Genomic DNA, 14419 nt, shown 5'->3' on the forward strand with positions numbered 1-14419 from the left:
CAGGGAGCAAACCAAAATGAAGTGTGACGCCCATTAACCAATTTTCTTCCTGTAGAAACTCTTAGCAACCTCCCTGAGCTTGAGCAATTTTTTCTCCACATCCATGATCCTGTTTGCATATTAGTTTTTACTTCCCAAAAACTCTTCTTCTTCAACAGTTAACCTTCACCCATTTTCTCCACAACGAATTCCCATTCAACAGTCTCCAAATAAGCTTCAAACCACTAACTTTGTTTACTTCTCTAAGAGGCCTTAGTCCAAACCACCTTCTTCTTTTTCCTTACAGACTTCAGTCCACGCAACCTTAGCTCCAGTAGACTTAAGATTAGGACCAGTCCACAGAAATGCTGAACAAAGTTGCTCTACTTCTTTAATACATTGACTCGGAAGTCTAAATGCAGCAGACCAGAAATTGACAATACTCATGAGGACATCTTTGATCAGCAACAGCCAGCCTGCGTAAGATAAGAAACGAGTGGTCCAAGTGTTGATCCTACCTCTTATTTTCTCTACTAGAGGCTGATAATCTTGCTTTCTCATAGCCTGAGTCATGAGCGGGAGACCTAAGTACCTCACAAGGAGAGCTCCTTCTGCTAGGGGAAAGTTTGATAATATTCTTGTCCTCTCTTCTGCAGAAACACCAACCATATAGATTGTGGATTTCTCAATGTTGATCTTCAAACCTGACCATACCGTAAAGTCATTAAACACCTCAATAGCACCCTCAATGGATTCTTTTGATCCCTCAACAAACACCATCAAGTCATCCGTGAAGCACAAGTGGGTGAGGGAGAGAGATTTGCACCGGGGGTGGTATTTGAACTTTTGCTCTAACACTGCTCTATCAATCTTCTTAGATAGGATATTCATACAAAACACGAAGAGATAAAGAGAAAGCGAGCAGCCTTGTCTCAGACTCCTCGCACTCTGAAAGTAGCCAACAAGATCCCCATTCACTTGAATTGAAAAAGACAAACTCGTGATACACAGCTTAATCCAATGTATATACTTTTCTGGAAAATCCAATGCTTTTAATCCCTTCAGAACAAACTCCCACTGAACAGAATCAAAAGCTTTAGAGATGTCGATTTTCATTACACACCTTTGAGGAATTGAAGACCTGTGATAATCCTTCACCATTTCTGAAGCCAAGAGCACATTCTCCATGAGCAATCGACCTTTGATAAAAGCTGACTGGTTCTCGCAGATTATTCTTGGCAATAACTTCTTCAATCTGTTAGCTAGTATCTTAGACACTACCTTGTATAAAACATTACAGCACGCAATCGGCCTGTAATCCCTCATCCCCATAGAGTCCGTCTTCTTAGGGATCAGAGCTAGTATCGTGGAGTTTACCCCTTTAGGGAGAAACCCAAACTTGAAAACCGACTGAATAGCTACCGTGAAGTCATGCCCAATGATAGACCATGTAGTTTTGAAGAACTCGCATGGAAACCCATCAGGACCAGGTGATTTGCTAGTTGGCATGGCAAAAAGAACCTTATGAATCTCTTCCTTAGTTACTTCTGCCTCCAACATACTACAATCCTCCAAACTACATCTGAAATCCAAGATATCTTTTAGCTCATCCTTCGTAGCTCCTTGATACTCAGCTGGACATAGATTCAAGAGCTCAGAAAAAAACCTCTCAGCCTCTTTTTTAATATCCTGGTGATTTGTAACAGTGTTCCCATCCAAGGACCTTATCTCCCTTATCATATTCTGAGCTTGTCGTATCCTTATAGCATTGTGAAATGTCTTATTGTTCTGATATCCGACGTCCAACCAGTGTAACTTCGCACGCTGCTTTAGAAAGTCCGCTTCAAGGTTAGCTACATGCATCCACTTCTCATATGCGTCCTCCTGTGCTTCAGCCTCCTCCTGTGCTGCTACTTCACCCGGATTAGCAAGCGTACTCCTCTGTTTATCGTAAAGCTTCTCATATGCGTCCTTAGTTCTTTTAGTTAAATTCCCCAACCCATTTCGACCCAATTCTCTGTTCATCGGCTTCAGCTGCTTTAACTTCTTAGAGAATCTGTACATTGCTGAAGTGGAATGAAAGAGAGTCTCAGTGGTTTTCTAATACTCCTCGACCATTGGAAGAAACCCTGATAAAGCTCCAATAGCATTTACATATTTGAAGGGAAGTCAAATTTTTTCTTGTGGTGGCTTCAACTGGATCATACATCGCATGTGGTTTGAACAGCCTCCAGGCTCAAATACAGAATAAGCAGTTGAAAACCGATGAAGTGCAGCATCATTCATACTGACCCTATCCAATTTTTACAGATGATGCCTTCTTCTTGTTTATTGCTCCAAGTAAATAACAGTCCTTGATAAGCCAAGTCAGAAAGATGACAATGCAACATCGTTCTCTGAAAATCTCTAATACCTCTAGGCAGTGTTCCCAACCTTTCAAACCTTGAATTCTCTTCACCATCCAAAATCTCATTGAAATCTCCCATTATCACCCACTCCTTATTTTTGAACATAGCAGAGTTATGGTGATTGCAAAGATCCTCCCACAGCTCTTTTCTTTTTTCTACCTGATTTCTCGCATAGACAAAAGTACACATAAACTCCTCATTATCTTCCAACCCCACTGAACAAGTAATTAGCTGATCTGATTTGTACACCGGTGTCATACGAACATATTCCCTCCATAAAACCCAGATTCTACCTCCTTGACTACAATCATAGTTTGTCATAAGAGGCCACTCTTGAAATACCTCCTTCATAATTCTCTCTGCCTTCCTTTCTTTAATCTTTGTTTCCAACAGACAACCAAAATTCATATCTTTGTTTCGAATCCACTCTTTGACTACAGAATGTTTTAAAGGTTTGTTAAAGCCTCTCACATTCCAGAAGAAGCACGACATGCTTTCGTTGGAGAGACCAATGACCAGTCTGATACTCTGCTTTCCTTCTGAACACTTACTGCGTCTTCCTCCAATTTATCATTTTCCACTATCTGGGGACTCTTCCTGTTTACCTTCCTCAACAGGAGAGTGTTGCGCGACAGTTTTTGCCCCACTAGCATCCCTTAGCCCTTGTGGAGCTTCCTTTCTTCTCTTCTCTTTTCCATTCATAATGCATACCTTCTCAGTATGACCCCACTTGCTGCATAGATTGCATTTTGATGGGAACCAAGGGTAGTGAAATTCCACTGTGAACTCCTTCCCCTCTTTAGTGAAGTCGATTTCTTTGGGCAAAGGCTTAGATAAATCAACATTCACAAAAACTTTTGCTTCCTCAAGATTAGTATACGCAATCGTCTCAGGATGCAGTCGATCAGGAAACCCCACGGTGCTAGTCATGAAACTAAGACCTTGCCAAGAATACATGTGCAATGGCACCTTCCTCAAAAGAATCCACATAGGAATCGCAGTCTCCTCCTGCTTCTCTTCCTCCGTCTTTGGAGTCCACTTTGTCACCACCATGGGAACTCCAGCAATGTTCCACATACCCCTTTTTAGGATCTTTTCGCGAGCTTTAGGATTTGAGATCCTAAATCTCATCATTGTCGCATTTACATCATAAACATCCACCTTCGATTCTAACTCTCCATACTTCCATATCTTGTTCACCACCATATGAACCTTCGCCATGTGAGGAGCGAGATCCATAAACTTCCCGACGATAAAATCATCCCACAGCGGCGTTGAATCCGCAAGGACCTCATCTGGTATCACCACCTTGTTCTTCCCATCCTGTGTTGATATCTCTACCTCAAACTTTTCTTATCATGAGCCGCCGAAACCCAGCTCTTCTCTTCCGTCAAAATCGAGCTCCTCTCTTGTTTCTCCACGGTTGATTCCTTCTTATCTTCCCCCTTGATTACCGATCTATCCTCGAGAGGGTTTAGAATCCCCGACAGATTGGCCGTATCCATCATGAAAAACCAGATCTCCGTCGCCTTCAAAATCCCCTCAAAATCGCCTAGTCAAAACGCAACGTTTCAAGAAGACCTAACCAACATAAAAAACAAATCAAAAGGGTTTGAACCCAGATTATTATGGGTGCACAAGTAATGTTTTCCACCTGAACTAGCTTATTCTTTAAAATCTATGTGTTAACCCCTAATTTGTATTTATTTTCGTATTAAACAATTAGATTTTGTTCAGATAAATTTTTGTTTAGAAACCAAAAGAAAAATCTATCAGTGTAAGGGTTACAGCCGTGTGGTTCACATGACATCACACTACTCTCACAAACAAAAACTATACGTTAAAGAACAACATTTATTAGAGCCAAAACTATACGCCTCTTCTGAGCCATTAGATCTTGTTTCGCCAAAAAAATCAACGGTCCAAACAAGAGACCCTAAAATTCATATACCTACTTTTACTTTTCCACTTTCTGCATTTATTCTAATGAGAGTGTTATCTGGTTTGGTTCCTTAAAGTGAACATTCTCTTTCCAAACTCGCGCGAAAGGCCTTGATGTCCAACGAAAAGACAGTTGTCCCGATATTGTGCCTCATCTATCCAATGTGTCTTCAGGTGTTAATAAAAAAGAGAAAGTGTCCCTCAGCGTAAACGTCTCATTGATTATCTATATGGTTAAATGTAAATCAATTTTGTTATAATTAAAAGTTTAAAACCATTTTCACGTTTTTAACATTCTTTTACAAATTTGATTTTGTTGGTAAATAAACAAGATTTGACGTATGAGTAATTGTGGTTGAGTTGGACACGTTTTGAGAACGGTATCTTTTGGGAAAGCATGTAAAGAGTAATGGTCCCTCCTCCACTCTCGCTTTCTCACTCCGTAACCCTACCAAAAAATCCTCTGTTCCATCACATCTGACCACCACTACTCACTATTACTTGTTTTGGCTACCATGCACCAAAACCTCCAGCGTATATTAGAGTCTCCCAGCACTATAATCAGGCAGACATAACCTTCACTCTCTTATGATTGACCCTTGTCACTCTACCACCCCCAATATCTTAGCTTATGCAAATTAGGCAACCGCATACATGTACAAATCTTTTTTTGATGTAATACATGTACACATCTTACATGGGACGTCGCTATGCTCTTACAATATTTTATTATAAAATTCATTATTGTAATAGTAATAGTAATACTAATAATGCATTGGACAATTCTGAGTTGTAGTGTAATAATAGTTGAAATGAGGAATTTCGTGAGAGATGTAACAGAGACATATCATTATTAAGTCAATGCATCTTATCTAAACACACAATTATTTTTCTTTAAGAAGTTTGCAATGGGTTGCATTTTCTATTACATTTCTTCATTCAGACTAGTCGTTACAAGTTGTTTAAAAAAAAATGAATGTTAACTACAAAATTGGCTGAGAGATTTTTTGTTTCGTTTTGTTTTGAAAAAGGTTACATAATTTGTTTTTGTTTCTTAGCTTGCTTAGAAAAATCGTAGCACATAACTTAAAATTTTATAACTATAAGGTCGGCCAAAGAATCAAACAAATCTACTACATTGGCTGCCTTCTTTTATGATTTTAAATTGCTTTGCGGTATCAAGCCAATCTTGTAAGAAAAATAGAAAATAAATGATTCTTAAAAGAATGTACAATAAATAATGCGGTAGTGTGAGTTTAGTCAGATAAGAAAACAGCCATCATGAGAGTCTATAGGGTGGGCCTTGGATGGGGCTGCTATGTAAATCAGCCGGATTGAGGGTGAATTATCAATCAATTTTATACATACTTGCATACAAAAGAAGAATAAATAGAGAAGGGGCTTGTATGTCAGTGGTCCTCCTTTTTACAGAATACCAGAGGTTGCGGGTTCGACTCTCTGTTGACGCGGTGGTACTATGACTTTCCAAAAAAATTTTAAGAGATTTTGCTTGATTTGGGGCACCGTTTGCGGTGGAGTCTAGTCACTATAAAATGTTTAACCCAAAACAATTTTTTTAACCCAAAAAAGAAAAAATGAATAAATAAAATTTCATTTAGTACATTCGATTACAATTGTAATCGGTTCATAGTTTTCTCACGTCTAAATATAACTTATGATTAAACACAATATCCTCGTGCCAAGGACCATGCGAGATCTTTTCCACACGTCCTCTAGGAAAGACTCTTACCATCAAAACTCCTCTCTATGAGAGGTATTCTTCTCTTGGCTCCAAAGCCAATGAATATATTTGTTTTCCTTACCGTTTGTTATCTTGTGTAACGGTTTGTTTGGGACCGGAAGATACAACGAGACTCATTTCAATGAACTTTGAAGTCTTGGAACATTCAAAGTCACGATATACAGTGACTACTTTCAAGTCTGAAAGATTCAAAGGACGCCGTAATTTCTTGATGTGGTTACTTGCGGATGGCACCTTTGAAATCGATTTCAACGTCTTATCAAACTTGTCTAAGTTTATGTCTTAATCTTACATTGCTTTGCTCTTGATTTTCTTAAAAGAATTGCACATCACTTGTTAGATGTTGCTTTTATCCAGGTAAGTGTTTAAGATATGAATGAAAACATTGGTTGCACAAAAAAAAGATTAAACACAATATCCATACTCGGCAGGAACTTTCTGGTATCACAACATAATCCAAATATCGGCAAACATTTGTATTCGAGTCTAAATATATTCTAAGAAATTGTTTTAATATTTATTTTCATGCGTTGTTTTATTTGTGTACACGTCTTATAGTATCTTTTCTTCTTCGTGCAGTGTTCACGATTGCTGATGACAACTTGTGAATATTAGAAAAGTTTTTCACAGACGAACTAATCCGCAGTTGTAGCCTATATCATTCAAAGTAGTAGTGATTGATAATTGTGAGTTTATTTGAATTCGGCAATAATAGCACTATAACATATTACTAAACTATGTAAATTGTAGTTTAGAACGACTCTGCACCTGAATAGTCTCAAAAGCAATACATTACTTTATAATATTGCCCACGCCCTAATATTAATGATCCAAACATAACTTCAAGACTTATATATAATTCTATGGGAAACATCGATAAAAACAATGTTATATAAATAGAATGTGAAAGGATTACACATCACGTGGTCCACCGTAGACTCGACCGCGCTACCTCCAACAGTCAATGGTCAGACCTCTTCCCATTGCACGTTGCCACTACCTTGGTTTTGGAGGATCTGATCATAGACCTCTCCTCTCAATCCTGGATCCTACCCAACGCAAACCAAAACATATCTTTAGATACGACCAAAGGTTAAGATACAATCCAGAGATAACTCAGCTGATTGAAGTAGCCTGGAACAAAGGACACAACCTATCAGGGGCAACACGCATATCAAACTACAGGAAAGCAATCGCCAAATGGAGTAGAGAACATTATGTCAATAGCCGAAAAAAGATCGAATCCCTCAAATTGTCCCTCGACGAAGAGATGACACTAACCACAACGAATAACCTTCTTATCTCCTCCCTCAACAAGGAGTTGTTACTAGCGTACAAATCAAAGGAGGAGTTCTGGAAACAAAGAAGCAGTCAACTATGGTTAACACTAGGAGATAAAAATACTGGCTTCTTTCATGCATCTACAAGAGGCAGGAGAGCTCGAAACGGACTTACCGTTTTAGAGAACCAGGAGGGAGAGGTTGTCTATGAGAAAGAGCAAATCTTGGAACAAATATCAAGCTACTTCCAAGACATCTTCACCTCTTCTAACCCTGTATGTGATGAAATTGTAAATCAAGCAATCCATTGTGTCTCAGAGAATATGAATGAAAAACTCGTTGCCATACACTCATCACTAGAGATAAAGGACGCTCTCTTTGCAATTCACCTCGATAAGGCTCCGGGCCCAGGCGGCTTTTCAACAAGTTTTTCCAATCCAATTGGGAAACCGTCTCTCCTGCAATCATCAACGAAATTCAAAACTTTTTTAGATCAGGCTCGCTTCCTAGCTCCATCAACGCCACACATATCATGTTGATCCTTAAGATCTCAAGTCCTATGAAAGTAATGGACTATCGACCTATAGCTCTATGCAATGTCTATTACAAGGTGATTTCTAAGATCCTCTCTCAGACACAAACCAGTCCTAGAAACAGTTATTTCGGAGAACTAATCTGCTTTCATCACTGGGAAGGAAATCTCAGATAACGTACTTATCACACACGAGGTTCTACACTACCTAAAAGCTTCTGGCGCAAAGAAGAACTGTTCTATGGCAGTTAAAACCGACATTAGCAAAGCTTATGACAAACTAGAATGAGATTTTCTCCATAAGGTTCTATCCAGAATGGGTTTCCATCAAGACTTCATAACCTGGCTAATGCAATGCATCTCTACAGTCTCGTACTCTTTCTTAATAAATGAGGAAGTTTTGGGTTCAGCTATACCTTCTCGCGGGATACGCCAAGGTGACCCTCTCTCTCCTTATGTGTTCATCTTCTGCGGAGAGGTTCTCTCTGGAATGTGTAGGAAATCACAACTGGATAGGAAACTGGCTGGAATTAGAGTCGCCACACATAGCCCGCGGATCAACCACCTCCTGTTTGCTGACGACACCATGTTTTTCGTCCACTCGGACCCTAATAGCTGCTTAACACTCAAAACAATTTTAAATGATTATGAGACAGCATCGGGCCAGATGATTAATGCAAGTAAATCTTCTATCACCTTCTCAGCAAAAACAACACCCGAAGAAAAACTACGTATAAAGCAAACTATGGGCATTGAGAAAGAGGGTGGAATAGGCAAATACCTTGGTCTCCTGAAGCACTTTGGCAGGAACAAAAAAGATCTCTTCGTCTCGATCGTAGACCGAATCAAACAAAAAGCAATCAGCTTAGCCTCTAGACAACTATCTCAAGCTGGCAAACTGACTATGCTAAAATCAATCCTCTCTTTAATGCCAACCTTTGCAATGACGTGCTTCGAACTACCCAGAAGTCTCTGCAAACGCATTCAATCAACGTTAACAACAAGGTTCTGGTGGGATCCAAGCGAAACAAAGAAAGGAATATGCTGGGTATCTTGGGATAAATTGACAAAACCCCAAAACATAGAGGGTCTAGGTTTTAGGGACATCCAACAATTCAACAGAGCATTACTGGGGAAATTAGCGTGGCGTATAGTTACCAAGCCTGATTGTCTCATGGCTAGAACTCTCTTGGAAAAATATTGCCACAACAAAGCTTTCCTCAAAACCACCTATAGTGCTTCAGCTTCACATGAATGGCGTGGGGTTCTGGAAGGAAGAGACGTCATGATCCAGTACCTGGGGAAAGTCATCGGCAATGAAAACTCCACAAGGCTTTGGCATGACCCGTGGCTATCAACTTCATATCCTAAAGCAGTAGAGGGGCCTCTGACTTTAGATGATAAAGATCCGGCTGTAGTGGATGTCCTGACCCGGGAAACATGCATCTGGAATAGAGCCTCCCTCGAGAAGCAGTTCCCAGCATTACTGGATGAAATACTCCTATTGCATCCAAGCACAACCGGAGCTGAAGACTCCTATGCGTGGCTCCAACCCTCCTCCGGCTCATACACAACAAAATCAGGCTACATGTCTCTGCAAAGGAAGGGAGCTCTCCAAGAACTCAATGCTAGATTACTTGCAAGTTTCAATTGGTATCGATTTGTTTGGAACACACAAGCGTTTCCAAAAATACAAGTCTTCTTATGGAAAACCATCCAGAACGCACTACTTACAGAAGAAAATCTACAAAAAAGAGGTCTACTCTCTAACACAAACTGTATTAGATGCGGAGAACAAGAGACTACCTTGCATCTCTTTTTCCATTGCAAGTTTGCACAACAAGTATGGAACCTGGTTCCATGGTCATCTCCCTTTCTACCCCTGCAGGCTTCAAACTTTGCGGAGGAACTCGACAGATCCCGCCACCGTCTAAATCTCCCCCCAATTGGAACCGAGGTCAACTTGCTTCCTTGGATTGTCTGGTTTATCTGGACCGCAAGGAACGGTCTCATCTTTGAAACAAGACACACGGAGCCAACAGAGGTCCTTCGCAAGGCCATCGCCGCAGCGAAAGAATGGATCACTGCTCAAGCTTCAACAGAAAAGCCCGCCCAACAACATGCACAAGCTCCGCCTCTCCCAACAAACTATCCCGATCTCCACAAAACGGTCATCTGTAACACCGATGCCTCTTGAAAATCAGATTTGAATAGAGTTGGGCTTGGATGGACTTTCATAGATCAGAACCTCTAGGAAACGGGTAGGAGAGCTCAAGTTCATGATCACGTTCCTTCGGCGCTCTTAACTGAAGGCCTGGCGGTGAAAGCAGCCCTTCTTCATGCTATCTCACACGGCATCACCCACATCTGGCTTAGATCAGACTCTCAAGCGCTTGTCAAAGCAATTAACGAGAACCGACGAACGGCATGACTCTATGGGACTCTCTCCGACCTTGCATCTCTCGCTTCTTCTTCTTTTACTTCATGTCGTTTTAGCTTCATTCTCGGATCTCAGAATGGGCTAGCAGATTCAATTGTAAAAATCAGTCTATGTAATGGGTTCCCAGGACTTTAAACTTTATCCCTCTGTTTTATTTTAATCAAATCATCGTTGAACAAAAAATAAAATAAATAGAACGTGAAACAGAGCAAAGACAGTAGTAAATAAAAAAGTTAATTCTAATGCAACCAGAGAAAAAGTGGGTTATGAAACAGATAAATAATTACGAGAGCAATGACATGACATATGAGTTGTCAAATTGAGGCAGATCCTTTCTGTGATCCTCCCTCTGCCACTTCTTGCCTTTTACCTCATGTGCTCCATCACTTCCGGCTTTTTTTGTCTGTATTTTTTCTTTTCTTTTCTCTTTTTACTATTTATGATACTTTTTTCCATATGACAGTTAATATTTTCCATTTTGTATTCATTCCTTAGTTTCAGGGAAGTGGGCTGAAAAACAAATTCTGTCTTTAGTGTTTGTAAATTTTATTTATTTACTACAGTTGAGCTAGTTTAATATTATAACTAGTGTAAATTCTGAAAGTTGAATATGAATATCTCATGTACGACTTATCAACTTTTTAGTATGCAAGGATTTGTGGGAACTGTTAAGAAAAATCATCGGAGATCTAATTTTATAACTGTTACATGTGTGGTAGATGTCATTCTCGTAGCTGAATATTGATAGAAGATATGTACGGTCGATGTAGATATCCAAACTATTAGATAGAGACGAATACGTAACCGATATTTTACCTTGTACTTATGAAGTGGACTTAAGAATGATTTAAATAGTCTTGTGTGATTGATATGATTATTGGAAGATTAAGATTAAGAACATGGGAGGAAAACAAACCCATGTGATTAATTTTTTTGTCTAATTAAGGTTATAAGAAAAGTAGCGCCTAATGATTTTCGTAATATTCGAAGCTTGGTTACATTTTAGATTAGAAGACTATTTCTCACTGAACCAGAACCATTTCTTCCACATTTGAAACTTCTGACAATGTAATCCTCTACGAACTTATTGGCACTTCAACTTCACCATCACCGTCAAATCATATGGATAATTGATGATGCTGCCGTATGGCACTTCTACTAGACAAGTTTGAACGTTCTATAACACGTGCGTCAATATCTATCCGTCGACCTATACGACGAGGCCAGCTCAATAATTGTAATTTCTTTGGATCTCCACAATCATTGGTTCTATTTCCCGTGTGCTAGGTTAATGTCATGTAAGTTTACTGAAAACACATGTCATAAAAACGTCTTCACACAGTCCTATGATCGTAAAACATGCACTACAACTTAAAATTAATATACGTAATTTCAGACTTCTTTCGCTTTTTATTGGACTTCTTGAGCTTCGCTGCTTGCGACCACTGAATACTAAAACATTCAACGAATCTGGATCATCCTGATGATTCAACGAACAACAGGCGATGCTAACTTGCTAAGTAGTAAATGGTAAAAAAAAGAAGAACGTCAAAAGTAAAGCATAGTATCTTCCAAAGCAGCACATGCCCTAAATAAATCACAAGCACAATCAGTCATCACTTCAAAATATGCAATCACATGCATTGATTACATAACATCACAGACTCAAATCCATCTCTTTTGGGCCGATCTATACTATTAAAAGAAAATTCATGACTTCTTTCATATGTGATATTTTAAATGGACCATTCCTAGAAAGTTGTTTACATTATTTTTTTGTATTTTCATAACAATATCCTAATAAGATATTTAATTATCTTTTTATTCCCTCAAAATATTATTAATAATGGATAATTTCGAAAATATATTTATTCCATCAATATATAATTATAGTTGCATATAACCATTTATAATCAACTTAATATTAATAACATTTAATTATAATAGAGTTAATACATGCATATGATCTAATTAATAATAATAATAATTAACATTTATTATGCAAATAAAATATTGTTAGAATTTCACCATGCAAATAATAAAATCAAATCAAATGCTAAAATCCTAACACTATTGTATTTTCATAATAAGTGTTATTATTATTAATTATGTTATACATTATACATGTATCAATATTTATATAGATGTTGTGTTAACAAACATGTATTGATAAATATATAATATTTTTAATATATATATATATATATATATATATATATATATATATTGTAGTGATGAATTTTTCATGCATGATTTTTTCATTTAGACCATTCTTTAAAATTTTATCAAATTTTACATGAATTAATTATAATAGTTATATTTTAATTGAATAACAATAAATATTTTTAAAGAAAGTTCTAAAAAAAAATTAATAATATTTTCGGAATCAATTTAAATTTTATATCCAAAATTAACTAATTTTAGTTTTAGTTATCATAAACTATAATTAGAAATTAAAATTTATTTTAGTTTTGACTTATTTATGAAAATGTAAAATTATATAAAGTATTATAATTATATACTAGATCGCGATCCGCGCAACCGCGCGGGTTTTTGTTTTAATTTATTTTTATATAAACATTTTGTTTTCAATTTTAAATTGATATATATTATAATATATATGTGTCTATCAATTTTGAAAACATAATAAGTTTACGGTATATTTTTTTCATTGAATAGATTGTTTCAAACTTTCACATGTATTTGTATCTTCTTCTATATATATATTTTTGGATTATTATTTCATTATTAAAATTGTAACTATATATATAAAAATTAGTAAAATATTTTTTTATTGTCATATTCAAAAATATTGTAACATTTCACAAATTTAGAAAGTTTTTAAAAAATTAAACTTTTCGCTTCACAGATTTATATTATCTAGTAAATACTTAAACATTTAGTTTTTGTTTAATTTTTAAAATAAACTATATAGTTTAAAATTTGTTTTCATTAGTTTAAGGTAGTAAAGATTAATCATTGTTAGATAATATGATTTCTGTTATTTAAAAAAAAATATTCATAATTTTAAAATTTAACATCGACAAATATTTAAATAATTAACATATAGAGGTATAGTATTACAACATTAAATTGTATCTATTTAATTTATACAATCTATAAATCCAATGGACCATCTATTGTTTAAATCCAATTATTGATAGCCCAATAAAAAATTCTGGTAGGCCCAAAATTTAAATGATAAGATTAGAGATTAAATGTAACATGACTTTCTAGGAATATGTCCATTAGATCCATTTTTTAAAAAATTACACATGAATCAAAGTTGTGACTTATGTTTATATATATAAGATTCACTGATAATAACAATTTAAACTGATTAATTTTCAAAAATTAAATTTACAAAGATTTTGTTAGAAATATTCATTTATATTTCAAATTAAAAGAAGATATTTTATCCAACTTAGTGTATTTCTCAAATATGATATTTATTACAAACATATTTTGAAGTACAATTAGTTTTTCTTTAAAAGAAATTCTTTAAGGTATCTCAAAAAATATATTTTCTACTATATAGAACCAATTTAATTTGCTTTCATATAAATTTAAAATAAAAAAGTATGTAAATTAATATTGTTACATAATAAAGTTTCCAAAATAATTTTTGTTACAAAAATACAAAATTTATAGTAATAATATATAAGCCACGTAAACATAACTATTATAGAATTACATAATATATAATACTAAATTACATTAAGTTATTGGTAAATTTTGTTATATAAACTAAAACAATTTAGTATATAAATAAAAAAAACCTGTAAAGTTGTGCGGATCAATCAAGATCTAGTAGACCTTTAAAATCGCAACGTTAAAGAAAATTACAACTCTGATTTACTCAAAGCATGAGGTCACATAGTAGCCGTGGTTTCAATAATTATAAATATTTCAGATTTTATAACACTATAAAAGAAACTTAGCCCAATGGTCCATTACATATTGGGTTGAGTGGATCACGGTCCATCCGACGAACATCGACTGTTTCCACCTCGTGTGTAACGTAAAAAACGAAAAGAAAAGAAATTCTCTTTTTTTTTTTTTTTTTTTTTGTAAAAC

The 14419-nt window shown here is 36.1% G+C and overlaps 1 protein-coding gene across 1 annotated transcript; it reads right to left on the reverse strand.

Moving 5' to 3' along the window:
• Positions 1–2957: 2957 nt before the first annotated feature.
• LOC125600727 lies at positions 2958–3892 on the reverse strand. The gene is made up of 2 exons (XM_048773320.1): positions 3761–3892; positions 2958–3710 (listed from the first exon to the last, which is right to left on the reverse strand). The coding sequence occupies exons 1-2, from the start codon at positions 3890–3892 to the stop codon at positions 2958–2960; spliced, it is 885 nt and encodes a 294-aa protein (XP_048629277.1).
• Between the last annotated feature and the right edge of the window lie 10527 nt (positions 3893–14419).

The sequence above is a fragment of the Brassica napus genome, unplaced genomic scaffold, assembly GCF_020379485.1.
Source record: "Brassica napus cultivar Da-Ae unplaced genomic scaffold, Da-Ae ScsIHWf_2378;HRSCAF=3074, whole genome shotgun sequence".
In the NCBI taxonomy this organism is placed as follows: domain Eukaryota; kingdom Viridiplantae; phylum Streptophyta; class Magnoliopsida; order Brassicales; family Brassicaceae; genus Brassica; species Brassica napus.